Source organism: Callorhinchus milii, unplaced genomic scaffold, assembly GCF_018977255.1.
Source record: "Callorhinchus milii isolate IMCB2004 unplaced genomic scaffold, IMCB_Cmil_1.0 Scaffold3, whole genome shotgun sequence".
Classification (NCBI taxonomy): domain Eukaryota; kingdom Metazoa; phylum Chordata; class Chondrichthyes; order Chimaeriformes; family Callorhinchidae; genus Callorhinchus; species Callorhinchus milii.
The window spans coordinates 37,318,431-37,336,414 of NW_024704744.1; the positions used below are offsets into that span (position 1 = coordinate 37,318,431).

The 17,984-nt window shown below is 42.4% G+C and overlaps 1 protein-coding gene and 1 non-coding gene across 3 annotated transcripts in view; one reads left to right on the forward strand and one right to left on the reverse strand.

Moving 5' to 3' along the window:
• LOC103189818 (polycomb protein SCMH1-like) overlaps window positions 1-17,746 on the forward strand; it is a 57,359-nt gene extending 39,613 nt beyond the window's left edge. For both annotated transcript variants that reach the window (XM_007910341.2, XM_007910342.2), the window contains 5 exons: window positions 2,098-2,298; window positions 7,081-7,269; window positions 12,981-13,250; window positions 14,696-14,859; window positions 17,127-17,746. In XM_007910341.2, the coding sequence (XP_007908532.1) occupies window positions 2,098-2,298; window positions 7,081-7,269; window positions 12,981-13,250; window positions 14,696-14,859; window positions 17,127-17,252 (950 nt within the window). In that variant the 3' untranslated portion in view covers window positions 17,253-17,746. The remainder of the gene's footprint in view (window positions 1-2,097; window positions 2,299-7,080; window positions 7,270-12,980; window positions 13,251-14,695; window positions 14,860-17,126) is intronic.
• On the reverse strand, window positions 15,916-15,987 carry trnat-ugu. The gene has a single exon. It is a non-coding gene; the product is annotated as a tRNA-Thr (tRNA).
• Window positions 17,747-17,984: the final 238 nt, after the last annotated feature.

The window sequence follows — 17,984 nt, forward strand, 5'->3', positions numbered from 1 at the left end:
CAGGACAAAAGAAAAATTAAATCCACATGCAGGTTGATTCCCAGATAGAAATAAATGTTTCACAAAATAGTAGCACTTCTGTTCCAGGGCAGAGAGCCCTTAAAACCCTTTGTCAGGATTTGTTGTGGTGTGAAGAACAACAACTTGCATTTATACAGTGCCTTCCAGGTGGAATAGTGTCTCGGAGCACTTAACACTGGTGGAACTTGACACTGAGCATGGAGAGACAGGAGGTAACCGAAGGCTTGATAAAAGAGGAAGGGCTTCACATGCAATCTGAAAACAAACAATAAGGCAGCGGGATTGAGGCAGGGAGTTCCAGAGTTTTGGAGTTAGTGGCTGAAATCATGGCCACTGATGGTGGAGTGCAAGGAATGAGGGATGAGTAGAAGGCTGGAGCCAACTGAGCGAAGAGGGTAGGTAGTTGATTTGTAAAGTTTAGTATCTGATTTTTACCAATTTTAAAGGTATACTCTCCCAGCTATTAACAGGCAGAGTAAAACTTGGGTCAGGATTGTTCATTGGTATATACCATGCACATTTGAGAAAACAAGACTTAACTTAAAAATGAAACGATGATAATAAAGCTTGCATTTGATATAGTGTCTTTTCAGGTCAGGGAGCCATCTCGTCACTGCACAGGATTTACTGAAAGGATAAAATATTTGCTAATTTTATGAGAATCCAGTTGTGAATACAATGACATGAACTTGTATTTATAAAGTGCCATTCACTCTGTGTAGTGTCTTGGAGCACTTTTAAGCGAACAAATGTACTACAATCACCAGAGATCTAAGAAAATGTCAAAGCCGCTGAATGGTCTATACCTGTTCCTGTTTCTGTTCTTGGTTTGATTGGAAAAAGCATGTCAGCTCATAATACTTCTGTTTATAGGAGACAGAGAGAGGCAGGGGACTAAATTAAGTCTAGTGGCTATAAAGGGATTATTGAGAGATTACTGAAAAGGTAAGTGCAATTCTGGATCATAGGTAGAGGGGTGTCTACTTATGTGAATTGCATGCACATCTTAATACAGGATAAAGCTCTATTATGTGCCTTGCTAGTGTGAAAGCTCAGATATAACACGGTTGCTGGCTTTCTGGCCAGTTACAACAACAATTTGTATTTATAAAGCACCCTTCTCGGTGCACTTAACAATGGCAGAGCTTGACACCAGGTGGGGAGACTGCTGTCAATTGCCATTTTGCCAAGATTACACTGCAGTAGGTGCAGTATCCAGCGCTCCGGGACACTACCCCGCGTGAAGGGCGCTATATATATGCTTGTTGTTGTACCTGTACAGTAAAGAAGGTTAATGTCTTTTTGAAAATTGAGATTCTATACAAATAGAGCACAGCAACAAAATAGTAATATGATCAAATTAAAGGGACTGTTGATTATAATTTTCTATATATACAGGTCAGACAAATATTGTTTAAAAAGTTTTTAAAAAGTTAATATGATCAATAAGCGGATCTACCGAGCAGCAACCTATACGGACTGCATGGCAGCTCACACCCAGGTCTTCGCGTGATTTAACACGGATTGACAAGTGGACTTGACCACACGGTACAGAAGAAATTATTTTTTGAGATCACAGTGGGTTTACAGGAGATATTGAATGACAGGGTTTTACAGCACAGAGAGGTCACTTTGTCTATTTTTTCTTTGCTGGCTCACTGGAAGAACCATCCATTTGGTTATCCATTAAGATCTTCGAGATGCTGCCCTGCCCTTTTAGTTTGCTCTTTTCAAAGAGCCGGCACAGACTCGATGGGCCGAATGGCCTCTTTTCGTGCTGTACGATTCTATGATTCTAAGAACCCTATATAAATGCAAGTTGTTGTTGTTGTGTCACTCCCCTGCCCTTTCCTCACACCCTTTTGATTTTTTTTCAATTATTTGTTCAATTCCTTTATGTTAACTATCAATGATTCTGCTTCAATCACTATTTTTGTGACAGAATATTACAAGTCGTCAACACTCTGAAAGTATTTAAGTGATCGTATCTGAAGGCAAATGAACAGATTATTGCTCTGTCATTTGGTCCTGTTTTGAATATAATTGATATGTCTTGTACAATCTGCTCTTTTGCAGTATGCATTTATGTCAATAAACACGCCTGTGCTGGTCCACACCTTGACAAAAAGAAGTTGCAACTGCTTCCGGATCATTTTGGACCTGCAAGAGCATCGATGGTCCTGCAGCAGGCTGTTCAAGCATGCATTGACTCTGCCTATCAGCAAAAAGCTGTCTTCTCATGTCTCAAGCAAGGGCATGGTGGGGAACTGATATCAGGTGAGTGATTAAATATGCTGAAAATAAATTGTGTGAGGTACAAATAAGCATTCATGGTAAAAACAGAGCCTTTCTTATGCTCTCAGGTCGAAGACTGGGATTAATTTGTGGTTTTAGTAAAGATTGGATTGGGGTCATGTTATATCTGAAGTGCTATCACAGTCTAGGGATCTGTTTTACTAACACTTAAAATTTATTTGGGTTTTTAAATGAATCCTTCCTTGCCTCTGTGAAGTAAGAATGTTATGTGTATTGTCTGGGAGACAGTACAGAGTTTGACTCTGCCTGGTGTTGGTCTGATCTGTCCCACCCGATCCGCTACCGTAAAGAGGGGACATTAAAGGGCATATTCACCTACAAAATGCAATCATTACACACTTTTGTAGGTTCAATAAACCCCAGACGGAATCGAGAGAGACACAATATGACACAATATAGAAGTTCAACAGGTTTACTTCTAATCTTGTGAACCTACGATTTTCTGACCCAAAGGCAAGAGTCGAGCTGATATCTTGTCTTGTGACAAATGCAAGAAAATGTTTTAAAAATATGTCAACATTTATTGCATGACGCAATGAGATTGCCTGTTTTACAATCCAACAAACATAACAGATCTTCCAATTGACATCAGAAATTCTTTGCTTGCTTTAATGTTTCTATTGAAAGCACATGCGTAGATCGCCATCTAGGGTTAACACATGCAAACTGCACAAAAGCCACAATCATATAGTCTCATCCTGAACCATTTGCTGGTGGTTGTGGTGGTGAGAAGAGAAATTGATAGACTGCAATTCATTTCAGTAATTTGGAATATAATATTTGTTATTATTGTTGTGATAAGTATATTGATGTTTACTTTTTAACCGGGTTATATCTGGCTATATTTTGAGTGATTATTTCATCAAAAACAGGTTTACAATATCCTGTTAAATATGTTATTACACAGATGTGAGTGCATATTATACTGGTCAAATAATTTCGAGCAACAATGGGAATTAACCATACCCAAGTCACTAATCCCTCACTATAAATGTTATGGTGAGGGACACTATGACATATCACTGTCATAGTGTCAAATGTCATAAATGTTTATAAATCTAGTGGAGTGCTGTACCTCAGTGGTTAGAGCACTCACCTCACAAGCGAGAAACCTGGGTTCGATTACCGGCAGGGCGAAGCCTTGGGCATGTTTTCTTATGCCACATGCCTGATAATCCCTCAAGAAAAAAAAATAATAATTTAGTCACTCAATCCACGACTGTTTGTGGGACACTGCTGTGCGCAATTGGCTGCCACGTTTCGCCCACAAATATGCAGTCAATTCACTTTACAGTATATTCTGTGAAGCGCTTTGAGACGTCTAGAAGATGTGAAAAGTGCTATCTCGAATACAAGGATTGTTATTATTATTATTGTCCATTAATGACATAGAGCCCACTACTATCTGTCTTCCACACTGACAGCAACAGCTTCCAGCACACACTCAGGAATTGAACAGAGTAAAATAACAGCAATAAATGAAAATTGTGTGCATGTATGTTACAACACGGAAGAAAACATAGTGTAGAGTGATTTTTAAAATTAAATTTAAGGGGAATTTGACAAGGCAAATTTCCACAAATTAATGTGATGAGTTTGATACAGTAGTTATATAAGCAGTTACAGTGGTAACCACTTCACTAATTTCTGTTAATGATGCAAAAAACAAAGATTTTTTCCCCCTCAGTGCCTACGTGCCAATAAAAATAAAGTTATTAGACAAGGTACAGCATCAGTAACACATCTGCCCCATTGTGTGGTGGAAGAACCAGGATTGATGTGTAATATCTAGTACCTGGGGTCTTCTTGTTAACTGTACATAGACTAACAATAAGGTACATGCCTGTCCATCACTGAATGCAATTGCCAGATTGTCCGGGCCCTCCTTCTGGTTATATTTTGGGGTTATGTTTTCCTGTCCACTAACTTACACCCTTACTTTAGAAAACATTAGCTGTATTTTAAGCAGTAAAATCAAGTTGTCAAAAATGTGCGCAGTCAGAATCTCTGCTTAGTGGTCCTTCACATCCGGTTCTGTATGCCTCTTGTTCTTTGTGTCCTTCTCCCCTCCTTTTCTCTCCGGCTGGGATAGAGTTCCCCATATTGCAGCAGGTACTGCTGATTCCTTCCCCTAGTGCTCATTCTTTGTGTGTGAGCTCAGAAAGTGAGGTTTGGCGAGCTGCTCAGCTCGGGGAGGAAGAGTGATGGATGAGAAGGGTAGGTAGTTCGCAGATGAGTCTTGTCCTGCCTCACCTGACATTCAACACACATCCACTTTCCACTGGTAGTTGGGGGGGTGGTAGGGGTTGAGGACGTGATAAGAAGCAGGAACCTTGGAATTTTTTTTCAGGGACATTTGTGCCGCTGTTGTCCCAGCTGAGATCAGCACTGACATTACAGTCAAGTACCTCACTGTCTGATGCACTGCACAGACTTCTTATTCTGATTTGGTTTGCTTGACACAACTGTTACAGCACAAAGGTCTTACATTGGAGAAAATGGAAGTGGAAAGTCAGCTCATTCAGTGTGCACGTACCTAGAGGCCAGTATGGGAAGCGTTGACACAGGGGAAACACATCCTCGAGCTAGTTAAGACATCAAACTTAGAAAAAGAAATGCCAGAGAGACTAACTGTACAAGGTTGGAAAGATACGAACGTCCTGAGAAACTGAATGAACAGCTGCACTGGAAAAACACAGGGAATAGAAGAAAACAATAGGCAGCACAGTGCCTGATGTGACAACTGTATGTCTCAGTAAATAATAATAGCAATAATAATCCTTGCATTTGATATAGCACTTTTCACGTCTTCTAGAGTCTCAAAGCACTTCACAGAACAGACTGTAAAGTGAATTGATTGTATATTTGTAGGCGAAATCGGCAGCCAATTGCACACAGCGGTGTCCCACAAGCTGTCGTGAATTGAAGTGACCAATTTATTATTGCTTTTTTTGAGGGATTATTATCAGGAATGTGGAGTAAGGAAACTTGCCCAAGGTTTTGCCCTGCCGGGAATCAAACCCAGGTCTCTCGCTTGCAAAGTGAGTGCTCTAACCACTGAGCTGCAGGACTCCAAATGTACTGCTTGTCATCATAATTGTAAATGCTATTAATAATAATAGTAATTTTAATCCTTCTATTTGATATTGTGTCTTTTCACGTTGTCGAGACGTCTCAAAGCACTTCACAGGATATACAGTAAAGTGTATTTTGTGAGTGAAACCTGGCAGCCAGTTGCGCATAGCAATGCCCCACAAACAGCCATGGAGAGAGTGACCAATTTTATTTGGGGGAATTGTGGCCAGGACACCGGGAGAAACTTGTCTTTTTAAAGAGTGGCTTGGGATCTTTAACATCTACCTGAACAGACAGACTGGACCTCGGTTTAATGTCTCACCCAAAGGATGGCACCTCCGACAATGCATTGGAATGTCATCTTAGACTATGTGAGTCCCAAGGTGGGTTTTTAACCCACAGCCTTCTGACTCAGAGGCAAAATTGCGGAGCCAGGCTGACACACACATTCTATTAATTTCTAACCAGGAAAGGGAAACTGGAAGGAGATCTGTGTCAGGATTTGAATGACTTTCAGGCACTGGAGTTTTCAACTTTGCTACGTCTGTTCCGCTTAAGTACATATCCCTGTAGCGCAGCACATTGGTCCTCAGAAGGCAACATTTCCATCCTTCATTTCTATGGCTAGGAGGTTCTGTTGTGTCGGTTGTACAATGAGGATAATTTTGGTGTTTGCATCCTACAATGCTTCTCTCATAGTCACAAATGTGGATCTGACTGCCTCAGTATTTGTGACATGATGTGTGTGGGCAGTAGGATGTTGTAGTTATAATATAGCATCCACATCAGTCAATCCATTTGTCAAACTGAAAGTGCATGGTGATAGATTTGATGCTGTTTTTGCTGTCAATGAAAGAGTATCAAGGTGTGAAACTAAGCCACTATGAAACACTATCCCATATCTTAGTTACACATATCTCTTGTAGGTGTCATTGTTACTTCCGTTCACTTTTCCTGATAACATTATATTGTGATTGTTTGTGAGGTGAGTTTGCTCTCATCAAAGTGAGGGATGTTAATACAGAGAAGTTACAAAGAGTTACCATGAATGCACAGCATGAAAACAGGTGCCATCGCTGTCTTATATTTGTCTCCTGATTACGGACTCCCCAACCAGTGGAAACAGCCTATTTATGTTAACCTTATCAAACCCTTTTATAATTTTAAACACTTCTATTAGTTTCCTCCTTAAACATCTCTTCTTTCATGAAAAAAGCCCATCTTATCCTGTCTATTCTTATAGCAGTAACCTGCCAGCGCTGATATCATCCTTGTAAACCTATGATGTGCTTTTTCAATTGCTACTATATCCTTCTTTAGCGTGGAGACCAGAATTGAACGCAGTGCTCCAAATGTGGTCTAACCAATGGTGGGAGATGCAGTATGTTTCAGGGAGTTTGGACATCAACCATTCCTAGGTCAAGTATAACAGTCAGATACAGAAGAAATGACTGTTACTCTATCCCAATCTCAGACCAACATTCCCCACTGAACCTTTTCCGCTTTCCAACATACTTTGTCCAACAGGCAGGGTGCTAGCAGGGAAATGTCATTCAAAATTGAGTTTTATGAATGTACAGTTGGATTGCAACTTTTTTGTTGAGAGAGATTTTGCAGGTTAATGCCAATGTTTAAAGATGTTCAGTGTCGTGCTTTCTGTTGCATTAGCTACCTTTGATGGCGAGCAGCACACTCTGAGCTTGCCAGCTGTGAACAGCATTGTCTTTATCCTGCGCTTCCTGGAGAACCTCTGCCACAGCCTGCACTGTGACAACCTGTTCAGCAGCCAGCCCTTCACCATATACAACACAACTTTGCACACTCCTGTGGAATATGAAAACGACCGGATGCAGGGAGGTAGGTCACTGGAAATGACCCTTTGTTTAAGCTGACCTGCCCTGTCATTGGGCCTTAGACTTGTGTTGCTACTGATTGTTTCTCTTCAGGTCACTGAAAGGACAATAACACTGCCCAACCAATTTCTTCCAATGAATTGGAGGTACATCCTGAGATATGCTGTCCTTCCGAGAACATGTTGTTTTCCTGTAGTTTCCTTAACTGTGATATGTGACACAAGATCATGAGAGGTTGGGATGAAAAAANGCTCTTAGACCCATTTCATCTGCTTTGATATTAATAATACTGTCTTCCTGTTACAGCATCAAGCAGTTCAATAAATGAGCCCAGCTCTCAATCCTTCCTAGTAACATGTTAATTGCACTCTATGTGCATGAACTACATAGAAGCCCCTTCCCCTCACCACATGTACCACAGCATTCAGTTCATCAGCCTGTAGCTGCCATTACAATGAAGAATAGTTTTAGTTACACACAGAATTGGCTCCACCTCCTTGGCCCTCTACTCACAGCACTATTCCTGTCCACTAGCACGATTCCCACCACTCTAAAAACGGCCATCATCACTCCTATCTCAATAAACCCTCCCTGGACCCATCCCTGCTCTCAAACTACCACCTCATCTCCAATCTCCCTTTCCTTTGCAAGGTGCAAAATACTGCAGATGCTAGAAATCTGAATCAAAAACAGAAGTCGTTAGGAACACTCAGCAGGTCAGGCAGCATCTGTGGAGAAAGGAAAGTGAGTCAAAGGGAAGTTCTGATGAAGGGTCATGGACCCGAAACGTTGACTCACTTTGCCTGACCTGCTGAGTGTTCCCAGCGACTTCTGTTTTTGTTTCCTTTCCAAGATCCTGGAATGAGTCGTTGCTCCCCAGCTTTGCTCCTTACTTTCCTGCCACTCCCTTCATGGACCCCTCCAATCGGGTTTCCTTGCTGCCCACAGCAAAGAAGTAGCTTTGGTCAAAGTGACCAGGGCTCCCTCTGCCTCCTCGTCCTCCGTGCCCTCTCTGCTGCCTTCAATACTACTGACCACTCTTGTCTTCCTCCACTGCCTCTCCTCTCACCTCAACCTTCATGGTTCTGTCCATGAATGGTTCAAATCCTACCTCTCATACCGTCTCCACTTCATCTCCACAAACAGCTTCTCCTTTAGCCCCCGCACCGTCTCGTGCGGCGTTCCTCAGGGTCCTTGGTTACCTCCTCTTCAACATCTATATGCTCCCTCTTGATGACATCATCCTCAGACATGGGGTCAACTTCCACATGTATCCAACTGTACCTCTCTGCCTCCACCCTTGACTCCAGGACCACTGCTGTCCTGACAGAATGTCTGTCAGACATCAAGTCCTGGATGAGAGCTCACTCTCTTCAGTTGAACGTCAATAAGACCGAGGCTCTCCTGATTGGCTCCCGTCAGCGCCTCCACACCTCAGGCACTGACAGTATCACCATCCATGGTTGCACACTCCACCTTACTAAGCCAGTCCGGAACCTTGGGGTCTTGTTTGACCCTCAACTATCTTTACCCCACATCCGTGCCATGACCCGCTCTGCCTTTCCCCACTCCAGGCCACCGAAACCCTCATACGTGCTTTCATTACATCGAGGCTCAATTACGCAAACTCCTTGCTTGTCGGCCTCCCCAACTCCTCCCTCCATAGGTTGCAGTTCATCCAGAACTCTGTAGCCCGTGTCCTCTCCCGCACCAGGCTCCGTGACTCTATCACCTCCATCCTCGCCCGACTCCACTGGCTTCCCATCACACAGAGGATACAGTTCAAGATCCTGGTCCTCACTTTCAAAGCCCTCCATGGCCTTGCTCCCCTCTACCTCTGTGACCTCCTAACCCCCTACCATTCTGCTCGCTCCCACCGCTCACCGGGCTCCGCTCTGCTTCACGTCGCCCACCTCGCCTGCCCCACCTTCTGCCCCACCTTCTGGCCTTCTGCCACTCTGCCCCCCGCCTCGCCCCCTCCCTTGTCTCCTTCGAAAACCATCTCAAGACCCTCCTCTTTGACCGTGCCTTTGGTCTCCCTCCTTCCCTACCTGCCCTCCACCCTCCCGATCCTGACCCCCAGCTTGGGTCCGAAATTCCGATTGTCCAGTGCCTTAGGACGTCCTCCTGACGTGAAATGCGCTATACAAATGTAATTTTGTTGTTGCTGTTTAATGGGTTCCCCTCTGAATAATTTTAGACATTGGAAAAGATTATGAAATGGGGTGAGGGAATAATTTTAACCTTTCAGTCCCTATCTCTTTCACAAGTTAATAGTTCATAAAGCTTTTCTGTAATTCTTTATATTAAAACACACTCAGAGCCCGTATAAGCAAACCAGGTCTCCTACTGGTCTCTCCTGGTCTATTAGCAATATACAATATAAAAGTGTGGAGGCCTTAAAAAGCTCTGTCTCTTTTGGTAAGTGGCAAGTTTAACTTTTCTGACATTTGTACAGTGCACTTCATGATGTATTATAAAATAGGCAATAAGCAATTGAATCAAATATGCAATACAATTTATATTATAACGCCTTTCACATTCAAAGAACATCTCAAAGCATTCAACTCTGCAGGCTGAGCACTCGAGCTGGGGCGTGGAGATATAGATTTAGGGGACAGAAATAAATCTGAATAATTTAGCGAGGATGTACAACACAAGAATAGAACAGTCGGTAAGCAAGAATAAGTCAAAAGACTTTAAAATATTCTTACATAATATTCAGCAGACCCAAAGAATTAAATATTCTTAAAGATATTTGACAAATTAAAACCCAGCAATGATAAGCCATTGACAATGCTTTATCTCCTGGATAACAGAGGAAACACTTGTTTTTGAGTACAGAAAAGCTTCTTTTGAAATTCCCTTTCTCAGGGTCCAGATAAGAATTAATGTATCACTTTTGATACAGCTTGTCCACACTTAACTCAGATCATAAAATTACATCAACACACAAACCTTCAAATTTTGTTCCAATTGGTGTCAATTACCAAATTCCAGGACCTGGTTTTCCAATCTTCCTTCAACGTTCCTTACCAGCAGAAAGCAGACCTGTTAACCCTGCAAGCCAAAGCCGTGACAGATGAAATGGTTATAGCTAGACATGTGGTAGGAAACTTGCCAGACTCTGCTGTCCATGGCAAGCTATGTACTTTTAGCTGGTTTAACTCCAACAGTACCCCAGTGTACACTCTGGGGTCAATAACCCTTGACTCTCGCTAACCTGCGCTTAATGCGTTTCAGACGTAGGTGATCAAGGTAAGAACCTCCAGGGAGAGAGTGTGCAGTTCATTCCAGACACAGAGAAATTTCCATTCATTCATCGAACTATCTTAATAGTTTGATGTGGATACTCTTATGGTGATGGGGTTCTGTGTGTGTCAGACACTCGGCTGACCAAAAAGAATGTCCTCAAATCTTACTTAGGAATTGATTACAATAATAATAAGAATTATTGTAACCTGCCTTCTTCAGCTTTGCAATCTACCACCTTTATTAAATTGGCGTCATTTGCAAACTTAGCCACTGTGCTTGGGACTCCTAGCTCCTAGATCATTTATAAAAGTATTAAACAACTGAGGTCCCAAAACAGACCCTTTTGGATTCCACTGATACCATTTTTCTCATCTGATGACTTTCCCTGTACCACCACCCTCTGGGATTTTCTGGTCAACCAGAGAATAAATAGTCTACCAGGGTAAAGGTTTCTGCATGACTTGGCCATGAACTGCTCCATGGAGGTTGCTGCCAATCTTGTCTTAGTACCATAAATTAGAATAGACCAATATCCTACAGCTTCCCTCTGGATTACATTCTAGATTCCCATTCTAAGTGAGGAAGCAAAACTATGGTGTTTAACCTCAGTATCGACCATTCAATCACTGACTATTTCAGCCAGCAGGGGGCACTGTGCTGACTGCAGGGACGATAGCACTGGTCCCTTACGGTCCTTTGTCACATCGTTGAGACGTCTCAAAATAACATTCTACATCCAGACATACTTATGCTCATGGTGTATCTGAACAAAGGTCTGTACAAATAGCTGAGCTGACGTTTAAAATGTAAATGATTTTGGGAAGATACAGCTCTCAATTTAAGCTGTGCACTGAATTAGAACCAAAATGAATGTTATGAAGGAAACAATTCAGTTAATGTGCACCAGCAAAAGCCAACAAATAAGATGAGTGGTTAGTTTAATTAGAATTTTTGTTGTGAATTTGGGTGAAGAGAAATGAAAGAGGTCGCTTCATGTCTCCCTGGATTGCACAGACAGTGGTAATGTTAGTATACCAAACGCTCAGCTTCCCTGTATTTCACTGTGAACCACAGCACTGTGCTGAAGTAACTAAGAACAAAACACACCAGATGCACAGACTGAAATGGAAAGTGGTTTAATTACTTGACTGAGGAGTGGATGGAAGTGAGTCTAGTATACACATACCAGTTATATCTTCGAGGACAGCTGAGCAGTGAGGTGAGGAGCTGGTAATTTGAGTAAAGGTCATGCCACGTGTTCTGCTTTCACTTTCTAAGAAGAAATGCCACATCGCTTGGCATTATGAGACATGATCAGCATAATTGTAAAACAAAATCTCAACCAACAACAACTTGCATTTTATAGCGCCCTTCACGCGGGATAGCATCTCGGAGAGCTTAACAATGGCGGAGCCTGATGCCGAGCCAGGGCGGGCAGGAGGTGAATCTAGACATATGAAACCCATGTGAAGCCCACCATCTGTTGCCTTGACTCCCTCCCCACCCAGCTGCTGGTCAGCCAATTCCCCCTCCTCTGCCCCTGGTGGATGACACAGTTAATGTGGCCCTCTCCTCAGGCTCCATCCAACTCAAAAAACACTTGTCACCATTTCTCTCCTCCAACCTGATAAACTACCAACCCATTTCTAACTTGCCTTTCCTCACTAAAGTTCTGGGACTTGTTGTTGCTTATCAACTTCGCTCGCACCTCTCCCTCCACTCCCTTCTCGAGCCTCTGCAGTCTGGGTTCCGCCCTGCTCACAGCACAGAGACAGGACACATTTTATTTGGGGGATTGCTGGCCAGGACACTGGGAGAAATTCCCTTCTCTTTTCAAACAGTGCCATGTGATCTTAACGTCCACCTTAACAGACCGAGTAAAACTTTATTTTAATGTCTAATCCACAGTGCGGTACCTGCAACGATGCAACACCCACCCCCAATGCGTTGGAATGTCAGCCTGGACTGTGAGTTCAAAATCCCGCGATGGGGCTTGAACCCACAACATTCTAGCTCAGAGTCAAGATTGCTGCTGAATGAGCCAGGTTGACACCTAAAAGGGTCACACCTGGGTTCAAGCAGGTCAAACAGTAATAGGTCTACAAACTCTCTTAGCCAGCGTCACATTTCTGTACAGTGCTTTCCTAATTTAGAATTGAAGGCATTGCCGGCTATGTGACTTGTGTCTTGGAGTCAGTGTGATTCACCCGAGGTGAAAAATGCTGCTAAAATCTGATGAATAATCAATGGCAAGATATAGTTTTGTCTTACATTTTGGAACATGACTCTTTAACAGGTTGGAAAACTGTATGCTTCTGTGCAAATATTGTCAATATAGAGTTTTAAACGTAATGGGAATATACCCCTGATCAGTAAGGAGAACGGAAGCCCACAATAGGATTTCTTTCATATATTGAGTAAATTGTTTGTATTTCCTGAATTGTCTGTGCATCTGTGCAGCTGAAGCTGGGATCTCAGAGGATGAACTAATGGAACCAATAGAGCACAGGTACGGAGTGGATTCAATGGACTCTCCTCTCCACTCAATCAATCCCCCAAGTCCATCAAGGCGTAACTCTGGAGAGTACAGGAGTGTAGGGAGCACCTCGTACAGCTATCGCTCATCCTTCCAGGCTGCTTCTGGACCTCCCTCCGCAGGCTTGCGCCGACTTTCCTCAAATCCCAGTGGGGGGGGAAGCTTTTACGAAGGGAAAGGGAACAATAACACAGGTCAGTTCCACCTTGTGTTGATCACTCATGACACTTCTCATTTGAAGTGCAACAACATAATAATAATAATAACTTGCATTTGATGTAGTATCAACAAAACATCTCAAGGAGCAAGGAGACTATTTTTATTGGTAGGCAAACCTAACAGTCAATACCAGGACCTTCGAGAACCCCGGTTTAGCATCTCATCCGAACGATGGCACCTCTAACAATGCAGTGCTCCCCAACATTGCAATGGAATGTCAGTCTGGACTATGAGTAATCCTGAACATGTGTTGGAGCAATATTTATTTGATTGATACTACAAAAACTCAACCGAGTCAAAGCCCACCACCCTCTAGAACTGACTGTGTCAGCTCCTTCGAATCGCCCCCATTCTATCGTGTCTTTAAAAGTCACATAAACACCTACTGTGCCCTATGGTAATCTCCCTCTTTTTCCCCCTCCCGCTCAGTGTCCAGCACCGTCTTTATATACTGCTCTCTATGTAAAGGGCACAATATAATTGCAAATTGTTGCAATTTGTTGTTTAACGTATATAGATTGGTATAGTTGTTTAACGTATATAGATTTGAATATACTTTAAATTAGTATATCCCTCCACCACTCTGTCTCACCCTTCTCCTTATCTGTCTTTAAATTCCACCTGAAAAGCAAAAACGATTGTGGTCCTCTCTCTCTCGAACCAACAACATCCAACCCTGTTTTTGGAAAGAGTTGTGAACATCATCCGTTGTGAATGCAAGTTGTTACTGTGTTTATGCAAAATATTGTAAACCCTTTAGTGATGTACCATATTACTTCGGGTGGATGACAAAGACTTTTGATCACAAGGTGGGAAATAATCAGTTCCAAATTGTATGAAAATGGGACCAAAAACTATTTCGTTTTCAGTACTGTATTCCTGCTTAATAATAGTAATCCTTGCATTTGATATGGCACCTATAACATCAAAACATTTCAAAGCACTTCACTGGGAACTGCTGTCAAATATATCAATCATATCTGTAGACAAATAAAACAGCCAATTTGTGCGCCATATGTCTTAGAACAGCCATAAAGTGAATTACTAATTTATCTGGAAGATTCTTGGCCAAGACACCAGGAGAAACTCGCTCCTCTTTTCCAACAGTGACATTGGATGTTTAATGTCCACATGAACAGACAGGAGGCACCTTGGTTTCATGTCCCTTTTGAAGGACGACACCCCCAACAGTAAGGTTTGTGCCAGTATTGCAATGCATTGTCAGCCTGGATGTGAGCTCAAATCCCAATGTGAGGCTTGAACTCGCCACCTTCCAACTGAGAATGCTACTGAGCCAAGTCGACCCCTGTTTGTTCATTGAGAATGCCTTGATCAATTTTTATTTTATATTTTGTTTATATTGCCTCTTGGCCTTGTTAGAGTAATTGTACTAATTTTCCTGCTTTCTTTCCTTCCTCAGCGTCTAATCCCACTGCAGGCTCTGAACGACATATGCTTCCTCCAGACCTGCTACGGTCAATGAGCAGGGATCCCTCAGCCTGGACTGTGGCAGACGTGATGCGCTTTGTCAGGGAAGCAGACCCACAGGCGTTGGCCCCGCATGCAGAGCTTTTCCGAAAACATGTAAGTGTTGGCTCCTGGATGAGAAATGTTTCTCTTTACTGATGTAACACAGCGTTGAAATTCCACTCACTCTTAGCCTGAAGCACCACATTGTATTAAAATTTAAATATCATGCAAATTTGTAAAAAAAAACTTAAATTCAATCTTAATTTAGATGTCATGTGTACTGAGTTCTGAGAAAGAAACCAGTTTCAATATTAAGAATGAATTTCAGCAGTTTCCATCATTCTGTGCTGTCTTACATTTTAAGACAAAGTCTTACAGCCTTAGAGAAGGGTGGAATTGTGGGCCTAGGTTTTGCTAATTCACCTCTGTGGTACTGGTCGCTAGTAAAACGACCAGCTAATTAAGATTAATCTTAAGAGCCTGAGATGTATCCTTAAAACAAATGGCAAAATACTGCAGGTGCTGGAAATCTGAAATAAAAACAGAAGTTGCTGAGAATACTCAGCATCGATGGAGAGAGGATAGTGAGTTAACGTTTCAGGTCGATGAGATGTGTTCCCAGCGACTTCTGTTTTTATTTAAGATGTATCCTTCTTGTCTTCCAACCACTTGCCCCTCAGAATCCTTGAACATGTCAGCGATTTGCCTCAGCCACCAATTGTGAGCAGAGACAAGTGCAGGGTTTTAATTCTTCCTCTGAAGCCTTTGATGGAAAAATCTAAACTACCAAATATATTCTAGCGACAGACACACTTTCAAAGCAAGAAAGAAAATCTTTTTACTGCAATGTATGTTCCACCAGTGTTTAAGACCTACTGAAAAAATAAGTCAGGGTAGTGTAATACTTAATCTTTTATCAAGATCGACAATAATAATAATAATCCTTACATTTGATATAGCGCTTTTCACGTCAGGAGGACGTCCCAAAGCGCTTCACAGAACACACTGTAAAGTGAATTGACTGTATATTTGTGGGCGAATGCGGCAGCCAATTGTGCACAGCAATGTCCCACAAACAGTCGTAGATTGAAAATGACCAATTTTATTATTGGTTTTGGTTTTGTAGGGATTATTATTAGGAGTGTGGAGTAAGGAAACTTGCCCAAGGTTTCGCCCTGCCTGGAATTGAACTCAGGTCTCTCGCTTACAAAGCGAGTGCTCTAACCACTGAGCTACAGGACTAACCACTGTGCTACAGGTCTAACCGCTGAGCTACAGGACAAGGTGCGTATTGCACTCTGTATCTCAATGGAGGATCAAAGAGCAATATTCAAGCCTATTATCAGACTGCACTGAGCTAACTGTCTCTGGACAGATTTGTTCTGACCAGATTTTGTGAGATGTCAATGTTGGTTACTCCCACAGACATTTCAAAGTGGCCTCATCTCTATTAAAATCACATTTGGGACCTTTGTTTGGGAGAGAATGAGGGCACATTTAGCAGAAAGACATGCCATCCAAAGACAATGATATTGTAGTACAGCCTAGGGCAAGGCATCACGTGCTTACATCAAAGGTGTATTGGGAGGCATCAAGAAGGATGGACTTGGTGTGTCTGTTCCAGGCATTGTTGATAGAAAATCTGGAGATTTTTCTATTCGTAGATGATGTTGGGGGACTCACCTGGGATCTTACAGGCTGCACTCACGATCTTGAACATGAAGTGGGACATGGTCATGAATGATAATAATAACAATAAAATCCTTGCATTTGACACAGTGCGTTTCACATCAGGAGAACGTCTCAAAGCACTTCAAAGGATTTATTCTAAAGGTAGCAGTGGGATTTCTCCATTATAATCACTCATCACAAAGGTGCTACCTATTAACACCAACTGGGTTTTCAGCCCGATTCTTCCAATGCCATGAATTCCTATAATGGATTGACTAAATTCAAATCCTCCAAGAAGCAAGAGGGAGGGACCTTATTTACTGAGACTGTGTAAAGGAGGACGCAGTTTTGCTCAGAAGTACCAGCAAGGGTCTTTTGAGTAGCATGCTTAATGATAAACTCCTGGGAGAGGGTTGAAGGTAAAATAGGGTCTCCCTGGGATGGAAGTGCTCCAAGGCAACACACCTGCCTAGCCACGAAGGTCCGCAGCAAGCAATCCAAAGTACTGCTGGTGACTGATCAACCTGATTGCCTTGTCAACAAGACTTTGAGGTGCAGACGTGCCCTCAATCCTGTGAGCCAAAGCTCTAACTGGTAGGATGATCCTAGCCAGACAAGGATTGTGTTATGCACTCCCCAATATTGTTTGTGTAAACTAACTTTCCATTGCTGTCATGCTTCCTTCTCCCCCTCTCCCCTTTCTCTTTCAGGAGATTGATGGGAATGCTTTGATCCTGCTGAAGAGTGACATGATAATGAAGTACATGGGACTGAAGCTGGGTCCAGCCTTGAAGCTCTGCTACCACATTGACAAACTGAAACATGGCAAATTCTAACTCAAGGTGCAGCAGTTTTGCAATGCGAGCTGCTGACTGTTAAGCCAAACCTTCCCAGGTTGTGTGAAGGAGCACCAGCACTCGAAAACCCCTCTCTTGCTGTCCTTCAGTAATAATCCGGTGCCTGTGGTGGAGAGGAATTTGAAGGAATTTTAGAGGTACCCAAACTCAAGTGCTAGTTTCTGGGCAACTTCACTATTTGCCCTTTGCACACACTTGGACACACATACTCACACTCTCACACGCACACAAATACTTTCAGAGCAGTATTGGTCCTGAAGTTTTAATCACAGGTGCTGGAGTGAAAGTACCTGACAGTATATATGTGTTTGACTTTGCATCTTATCCTCTCCCTGTGGACTACCCTCTCCTGAGTGAGTAGAATCATTGTATAGACGTCAGATAGAAAGAAAAACCAAGCAGTGACCATTATGTAGCATGTACAGTACCGCACCAAGAATTTATAGTCATAATGTAATTTTAATTCGAAGTATGCGTTGCTTATTTTTCATTAAGAAGTCTTATTGAGAAATGTAAATAGGTGTATAATTCTCTTGTGCCACTGAAAAGATTGCAAAATTAACTCTTTTAAACCTTGTATATAATTACTGACTTACAGGTCTGTTAAAGTCCAAAAGTTAGTGTGAGACTGTATGCAGGACAGAAATAACACATTTCTACTATTTTTAGGGGTGCTCTCGTGACTGAAGAATTATGTTATATCATGTGTAA